This window comes from Temnothorax nylanderi, unplaced genomic scaffold, assembly GCF_030848795.1.
Source record: "Temnothorax nylanderi isolate EJ_2023f unplaced genomic scaffold, tnyl_v1.0 TNYL_tig0314_pilon, whole genome shotgun sequence".
Taxonomy (NCBI): domain Eukaryota; kingdom Metazoa; phylum Arthropoda; class Insecta; order Hymenoptera; family Formicidae; genus Temnothorax; species Temnothorax nylanderi.
This window is the reverse complement of record NW_027249376.1, coordinates 154,642-163,238: the sequence shown is the minus strand read 5'-3', so window position 1 is coordinate 163,238 and position 8,597 is coordinate 154,642. Positions and strand designations below refer to the sequence as shown.

The 8,597-nt window shown below is 37.5% G+C and overlaps 1 protein-coding gene and 1 long non-coding RNA gene across 3 annotated transcripts; one reads left to right on the top strand and one right to left on the bottom strand.

Annotated features, from left to right (window-relative positions):
• The first annotated feature begins 894 nt into the window (after positions 1–894).
• Positions 895–2,500, top strand: LOC139781076 (uncharacterized). Its single transcript, XR_011720415.1, has 3 exons — positions 895–1,294; positions 1,380–1,733; positions 1,819–2,500. It is a non-coding gene; the product is annotated as an uncharacterized lncRNA (long non-coding RNA).
• A 391-nt stretch (positions 2,501–2,891) lies between these two features.
• Positions 2,892–7,444, bottom strand: LOC139781075 (tubulin beta-1 chain-like). Of its 2 annotated transcripts, none has more exons than XR_011720414.1 (4): positions 6,790–7,444; positions 4,994–5,366; positions 4,786–4,901; positions 2,892–3,767 (listed from the first exon to the last, which is right to left on the bottom strand). XR_011720414.1 is itself a non-coding variant. In XM_071719900.1 (4 exons), the coding sequence occupies exons 3-4, from the start codon at positions 4,881–4,883 to the stop codon at positions 3,593–3,595; spliced, it is 273 nt and encodes a 90-aa protein (XP_071576001.1). In that variant the 5' UTR covers positions 4,884–4,901; positions 4,994–5,366; positions 5,434–5,533; the 3' UTR covers positions 2,892–3,592. The 2 variants fall into 2 exon arrangements, 1 of the variants encoding a protein (XP_071576001.1); XM_071719900.1 differs by lacking the exon at positions 6,790–7,444 and adding an exon at positions 5,434–5,533.
• Positions 7,445–8,597: the final 1,153 nt, after the last annotated feature.

Below are 8,597 nucleotides of genomic sequence, written 5' to 3'. Positions count from 1 at the left end.
CTTGATTTTAGAGGATTTTCCTCTGAAATACGGTCTCAAGAAGATATTTTAAAATCTAGAGGAATATCCTCTAACCATGAGACACTAGACTTAAGATTGCAGTCCTCTTAATACTAGAGGACACTGATTTCCGATATTCACCCGGAATACAAAAAAATTATTTATTTCGAAATTTTATTACTATTTTATAACTAAATTTGTTTCTTAAGATGCAGTCTATGATTATAAATATTTTCTCGTATTTGAAAAACACACTTACTTTGGTGGGATTTGAACTCGGGACCTCTGGATCGTGAGCCAACTGCCTTACGTGGTAGACTACTTCTTAATTTGATGTAAGTGTTATATATAATATATAAATGTAGACCATATGTCTACATATGTCATAACCAGCGCAAATATATAATTTTCCAAAAATCATCTTAAGAAACAAATTCAGTTTAAAAAGAGTAATAAAATTTTGAATTGGATATATGATATAATATTTCTTAATGTCTCGTGTGGTGCAAGTGTGGTGAAAAAGGGAACTTGTCTTTTTAAATATACTGTTGAAACAACACGCATAAGTTAAAATCAGCTTTAAGTATTACCTTTATAAAAAGTAAAGTTAAAGTATATTTATAAGTATTACGTTTGTTAAAAGTAAATTTAAAGTATATTTGCGACTTGCTTATAAAGTTTTTATTGAGGTTAATAACTTAAAGAAAACTTTACGCTCGGCTGTCAGTATACTATTAGTCTACTATTATACTATTAGTATACTATTATTACGGCTAGTATACTTTATAATACTTTAAAATACTTTAAGTAACTTTAAAAAACTTTAAGTAAATTTTCCTAAGGGGATGCGCGCGCTAGGCGAGCCGAAGTCGCCCCGATGAGAGTCGATCGGCCACGAAGCCACGAACACGAAGTCGGACGTCGGCGGTCGGACATCTTGTCGAAGTTGTGTCGTGCACGCAAGCGAGAAGCGCGCGAGGACAAGAAACGATCCGTGAGTGCGAGAAACGGCTGTCCATAGTGTCCATGTGCGCGACGGTCTCGTCGACATAACCTTCCGCGGCTTCTTTGGCCCCGTCTTTATTAATTCGGTCATTATTCGCGTATGTGCACGCGAGCGAGGAAACGATCCGCGAGTGCGAGAAACGGCTGTCTCCGTTCGACAGCAACGTACGACAGCACGTATACGGATACGTGTCTTGTGTGTCGTCTTAAAACGTTGCTCAAACGTTGCGTCAGCCTCTCGCTTTTGCCTTTCGTTCACTTCTACATTCGTAAAGAACGGAAAATATTGGTAAGTTTATTATCATAATTCGTAAATAGTGAATCGAGTGAGAATCGGCACAAATTAATGTCACTGTTGTTATTATATTTTTCAGACTCGACGACCGGTGTTTCCTCCGTTTATCTTACACGGACGTATCTCGTGTGTCGTCCTAAAACGTTGCTCAAACGTTGCGTCAGCCTCTCGCTTTTGCCTTTCGTTCACTTCTACATTCGTAAAGAACGGAAAATATTGATAAATTTATTATCATAATTCGTAAATAGTGAATCGAGAGAGAATCGGCACAAATTAATGTCACTGTTGTTATTATATTTTTCAGACTCGACGACCGGTGTTTCCTCCGTTTATCTTACACGGACGTATCTCGTGTATCGTGCTGAAACGTTGCGTCAGCCTCTCGCTTTTGCCTTTCGTTCACTTCTACATTCATAAAGAACGGAAAATATTGGTAAGTTTATTATCATAATTCGTAAATAGTGAATCGAGCGAGAATCGGCACAAATTAATGTCACTGTTGTTATTATATTTTTCAGACTCGACGACCGGTGTTTCCTCCGTTTATCTTACACGGACGTATCTCGTGTGTCGTGCTGAAACGTTGCGTCAGCCTCTCGCTTTTGCCTTTCGTTCACTTCTACATTCGTAAAGAACGGAAAATATTTACATTTAGAATTATTCACATTTAGATTATCGGAACATTTAAAACGTTGTGTCTGGAGGAGCAGCTTATTTGTTTACTTTTCTAAACGCGAGATGCATTCCATTTATCGCTCCTGTTTCGCGTGCTGGTTCTCGTTCCCATAAAACAGATTGCGTGCGACGACGAAGTGTTTGGCTCGCATACGTTGGAGTCAATTTGTGATACCAATTGTGTATTTGTGCAATACATACCAACAGCTCAACGAATTTTGCTTCGTCTTCTCGTTTTGTAATAGGTATGTTTCGTCGAGAGGATGACATGTAGTCAGGTTTTTAATAGTGATGGCGGAAAGGATTATATATAATATGCGCTGTCGTGCGAATAAGTGTCATATTGTCTATAGAGGAGGATGTTTCAATGCTATGCTCACCGATATTACGTCTCTATTTGTTCTCCATATATACAGAATATCCCATAATATATGTTTTTTTTTCTTAAAAAATATATTACCCAGCAAACACAGTTATGTAACCATTATATTGCCGCAATAAAACGAAATGTAACGTGTAATGTAACCTGGAGGTTTTAGTTATATATATGTTAATTGTAATTTCCCACTCACGTGACATTGTGTGGACATAACAGCAATATAACGCATTATATTGAAATTATATAAATGTATATAACTGCAATATATATACAACCGAAATACTGTTATCTAGTATTATCTATATATCTAGTATTGAAATAGCCATAATGGTCGAAGTTATTTGTATCTATAACTGTAAAGTTAAAATTTATATCTTTAATGCAGATACATCTCTGAAATAATTACATGTAGATCTATATAAATGTATTGGCAATGAGAGAGATGCATCTATACAATAGATATAAATTATAACTCTACAGTTAAGATACAAATAACGAATTTTTAATGTTCTAAAGAAAAATAAATATGAAAAGATATATTTTTTATTGCATAAATGTTTTATTGATGCACACATTCTTTAAGCTTTTCTTTTTTCTTGAAGCTTTTTTTACAGGTTTAAACTGTAGATATCGTTTATATCAATTTAAGAATTTGTTTTATCCTTTGTATAACAGATTAGTATACTTAATCGAACATAAAATCAAGTAAAAAATATCATATTTATAATCATCAAAATCATATTTCAAAAAATCAAATTTTATCGGTGAAAATTAAAATAAGCAAATCAGTATAATAACTCTATGGAGATATAAAATAAAAATACAATTTTACAAAATGCGATTAGAAAAAAGTTCTTGGAAACATTTCAAACTTATTCTGTAGAAATTTTCACCTATTTGTACGTAGCGGCCGCTCTCGGCGGTTGTACAGTGGATGATGATAGAGGCGCGCGAGAATCAATAATCAAAAGTAATCTTGTAGAAAGACACATTCAAAAATAAGAAATCAATTTTCGAATTATCGCACTAGGTGCAATATTGACGAGCAGCAATGAAAAACGCGCGCGCGCTCCGCAAAAGTTCGAAACAGAAGTCCGTTAAAAAAAAATACAAAAAAGAGAGATAACGAGTTAAGAAGCATGGGTGAAGGGTGTGTTGCGTTATCGCTCGGTCGAAAGAAAGAGAGAGATAATAAGGAGAGTGTCGCTTCCGTCGCGGGATATATATATTTTTTTTTCTTAGTTCTCGTCGACCTCAGCTTCCTGCTCCTCGTCGAATTCTGCGTCCTCGTCCGCGGTAGCCTCCTGGTACTGCTGGTACTCGGACACCAAGTCATTTATGTTCGATTCGGCCTCACTGAATTCCATCTCGTCCATGTCCTCGCCGGTGTACCAGTGAAGGAAAGCTTTTCTCCTGAACATGACAGTATAAATAGTAATACCTATAATATTCCAATGAGAAGCATTTCTAGTATAGAATAACCTGTATGATGTTCAGGATGAATTCGATTCTTGAATGAGTAATCTGTACGTAATGTATTATTAGTTTCAGGAAAAGTTACTTTATTTTTTACAAAATCACCCTCTTGTATACATTTGGAACACGAAAAGTATCCTGCATGACCTTTTGTAAATGTAACAAATGCTCTAGCCGGAGCATCACATAGTATAGCATTAATTGCAACAATGTATTTTTTATTTGAAACAGTAATTCCATTTGAGAAAAGAGAATGAATTCATTGACAAAGTCAGTTAGAAATTCGTTTGCGTCTTGAGGTTTACGCGTGCCGTGATACACACCAATTACAAAAGGCAACGTATAAACGTCAATTCCTTCAATGGCTGCCATTATGGGCCAAAACTGGCTACCAGAACTCTTAGACATGGGTAAACCATCTATATTTATGTTTATTTTAATTTCATTTCCCTTTATGAAATTAGAATATATACGTATAGATCGTTCGAGACTACAAAAAAGACCAAAGTGCTTATAGCACCCATTAGTGTTTAAAGATGTAATAGTTGCATATGCGTTTCGTGGAGTTGCAAGTAAAACCCTAACATCTTTAGGCAAATTTACGTGACCATGTTTTCTGAGAACTTGTAGCAGTTTGTTAGCAGTAGTATGTGGAACGTTATTTTGAATTATTAAAGTTTGTAAATCTACTCGCAAACTCGTTTCATTATTTTCAAACTTCTCATTTATATGATCTTGTTCATCAATTTCATCGTTAAATTGTTTATTGCTTTCTGTATCAGAAAGTAATAAACTACTTTCTGTATCAGAAAGTAATAAACTGGGTGGCTCCGACTGTACTACATGAATTTCATTGTTACTTATAACGCAATATTGTTCAGTATTATTATACTGAACAATATTACGTTCCGCTTCTTGCACTCGATCATTATTAGGCGCTACATTCGATACATACCTTTCTGCTAGTTGTCCATTACTATTATCTCTATTTATTTCTATATTTATTAATTGATTTCTTCGTCTTTTTGTTAAATGTTGAATATCCTTAGGCATGATGCACTTTTTTAATACCTGTAAAAATAGTGATCATCGTTAAATAAGCAATTAGTCGAAAACGTATAAAAATCACTGAGTTCGCGCATTGGCAAAAATCTTAATCTTACCAAATTTTCGCGTCACTGCTGTTGTCGTCGCGGCCTTGGTAGTTATTGTTGTCTTTGTGACAGTGGTTTCACCGCTGATGCTCGAGATCGCCGCTTTGGTTGATCCGTCCAGTTGCTTGGGCGAGTTGCGGTACTCGTAGCGGTAAAGTATCAGTTTTGCCCAAACTGATGATCGGTCTGACTGTTGACCGAGTAGCGACCGTAGCTCTGAACCGACTTCGAGATCAGATATTTCTCAACGGTACTCTTTGTGTTCTGATAGCCGCCGCCGCGGTGGACATTCGTCGACGCCTCGGACGTTGGCGAGATTGACGTGAAGCGCTCGTTGGAGGCCGATGATTGGGTACTGGTCGTTGTGTACGGCGAGTAATACCTAAATTTCGAAGCGATAAATAAAGATTTGGTCGAAACATGAGAAATTATCAAAATCTTAATCTTACCTCGCGTCACTGCTGTTGTCGTCGCGGCCTTGGTAGTTATTGTTGTCTTGTGACAAAGGTTTCACCGCTGATTGCTCGAGATCGCCGCTTTGGTTGATCCGTCCAGTTGCTTGGGACAAGTTGCGTAAAGTATACAGTCTTGCCCGAACTGATGATCGTCTGACTGTTGACCGAAGTAGCGACCGTAGCCTCTGTACCGACTTCGAGATCAGATATTTCTCAACGGTACTCTTTGTGTTCTGATAACCGCCGCCGCGGTGGACATTCGTCGACGCCTCGGACGTCGGCGAGATTGACGTGAGCGCTCGTTGGAGGCCGATGATTGGGTACTGGTTGTTGTGGACGGCGAGTGATACCTGAATTTCGAAAGAAGAATTAGTCTGATAGCGATTAAATAAAGATTTGTCGAAACATGAGAAATCATCGAGCTATCGCAATTTCGCAGAATTTCAAACAAGCGTGGAAATTGTATAGATATAATATATTCGATTTTTAATTCCTTCAATCTATCTATTTAATTATTTCTGAAGATACACTTTTATAAATTGTCCAGCAAGGATTTAGGTCAAAATTCCGTTATAGCTAAAGAAATCCTAATATCTATCAAAAAATTTTAATAATTCTATATCTGTAGTGTCAAAGATTTGCGGGGTAAAAAAACAATTTAAATTCATGGAATTTATAAAGCATTTAAATGTGTAAGATCTGTGATTCAATATAACGACAAGTTCTTTATTTTATAAATATACATATAGTCCAGAAACATTCCCTCGTTACTTTACCGCAAGGCTTTCGACCGATCTATCTCTCTATATTCATATATCTCGCACGCACCTATGCTTCTCTCCTCTCTCCCTCCTCTCTCTCTCTCTCTCTCTCTCTCTCCCTCTCTCTCTCTCTCTCTCTCTCTCTCTCTCTCTCTCTCTCTCTCTCTCTCTCTCTCTCTCTCTTCTCTCTCTCTCTCTCTCTCTCTCTCTCTCTCTCTCTCTCTCTCTCTCTCTCTCTCTCCTCTCTCTCTCTCTCTCTCTCTCTCCAAATTACGTTATGTACTTCTCGCTCAGCGATTCAAATCTCTCTGCCGTTTGTCCATGCCTTCCTGCGCAAAAGCTTTCCCCTACTCCATTTAACCTTCCGGACGTCCTGTTTATTTATTTTCGTGCTAACGCTATCCAACCGACTCATGCCTATCTCTATTTGAAAATTATTTACTTATATCTTTTCAAAAATCTTACAATATTTAGGCGATCAAATATCCACGAAACCAAGAATACATAAAAATGTTAGTGGGAGAAAAAATCGATATCGAAATATCTCAGTCCTTATAATTTGCTCGAGAAAAGCAAGACGCACACTTACCAGTCTCTGACGAAAAGGACGACGAAGAGGACGTCGACGCCAGGAGACGTTCTGTGGAAGAGACGATATAGCGCGGCGTCTCGGTACTGGATAGCCTGCCGTCGTGCACGGGTGACGATCCGGCCGGGTGACGATCCGGCCAAGTATCGATCACTGGAGAACTCGTATTAAATATTTGATCCGCGGATTCGCGAGCGCACGACCGTCCCAGCCGGGTGACGATCCGGCCAGGTATCGATCACTGGAGAACTCGGCGTCGGCGTATTAATTTGATCCGCAGATCCGCGAGCGCGCGACCGTCTCGGCCGGGTGACGATCCGGCCAGGTATCGATCACTGGAGAACTCGGCGTATTAATTAATTTAATCCGCAGATCCGCGAGCGCGCGACCGTCTCGGCCGGGTGACGATCCGACCAGGTATCGATCACTGGAGAACTCGGCGTCGGCGTATTAAATTGATCCGCAGATCCGCGAGCGCGCGACCGTCTCGGCCGGGTGACGATCCGGCCAGGTATCGATCACTGGAGAACTCGGCGTCGGCGTATTAATTTGATCCGCGGATCCGCGAGCGCGCGACCGTCCCGGCCGAAATGTGATGGAATAATATTTCCTAACCTAACCTCTGTCACCATGCATGGCAATGGGCGCGTTCAACAGATACCAACTGTTGAGTTCGTGTTGTTAACACTTTGCGTTGATTGGTTGATTCTAAAAGTAAGAGCCAATCACGTTCTCACAAATAAAATAATAATAGATATTTATTTATTATTATTTATATAGATATAAAATATATAAATAAAACCGTGGCGTCTTAGAATAATTGTGTATACAATTATAAAATAAACCAAAATATATGTATATTAATAACTTAAAACATACTTAAGATGAATTAATAAAAGCGAGTCAATGACGGTCATAGTCCGAATTCTATTATTTTAAGACTGTCTTAAGTATGTTTTATGTTATTGTTAATATACATATTTCGGCTTATTTTATAATTGTACGTACAATATATTATTTTAAGACGCCGCGGTCTTGTTTATATAAGTACAGACATGTGCACATACGTATGTAACATGATATATGTATACTTATGTATATATGTGTGTGTACATCTATGTATACTGAAGGATGGTCCGTATATGGAAAGAATTTTGTAACATAATACAACACGTATTGAAACATCCACGGACAATATGATGCCTTCCCTTGCCATATATATGTATCATTCGTACAATTATAACTTGCCGCTTACTGTAAATGCGCTGCAATTACGTTATAAAGTCCATTCTAATTATTTTCTATTCGAAATATCGAGATTACCGTCTGACATAACTTACAAGATAAATGTTCGCACTGTAAGAATTGTTTGTCTTAATGTATTATTCAATTGAAAATGTATTCATGAGATATTTGAACGATTGCAGTGTTCTCGAACTTTAAATATTTTCCTATTTCTTTTTTGTTTACTTATGTGCAGTCCTTTTTTTAAGAAAACGGTTATTTTCGCTAGTTTTAAATATGTACTTCATATGTACTCAAATCACTATGTGATTTAAAGTTCGAGAACACTGCAATATAAGGAAATCGTATGTCACATAAAACAGGCAGTAATCTATTATTCATCCACGACTTTCAGGCTGTATCGCCCATCTCTAGTATAGGATAAACAAAATGATAATTACTTACGCGACTATGTAAATGATTAATGTATTATTCAATTGAAAATGTATTCACGAGATATTTGAACGATTGCAGTGTTCTCGAATTTTAAATCACGCTTAATTTGTAAGTACATTTTTCTGTGC

What these genes read in the sequence shown, in the direction of transcription:
- LOC139781075 (XM_071719900.1), bottom strand. Translation starts at nt 4,883, where the DNA reads ATGCCTAAGGATATTCAACATTTAACAAAAAGACGAAGAAATCAATTA. An exon ending in AATGGACAACTAGCAGAAAG is followed by an intron (nt 3,768 to 4,785) that starts GTATGTATCGAA and finishes TGTCATGTTCAG; the next exon opens with GAGAAAAGCTTTCCTTCACT.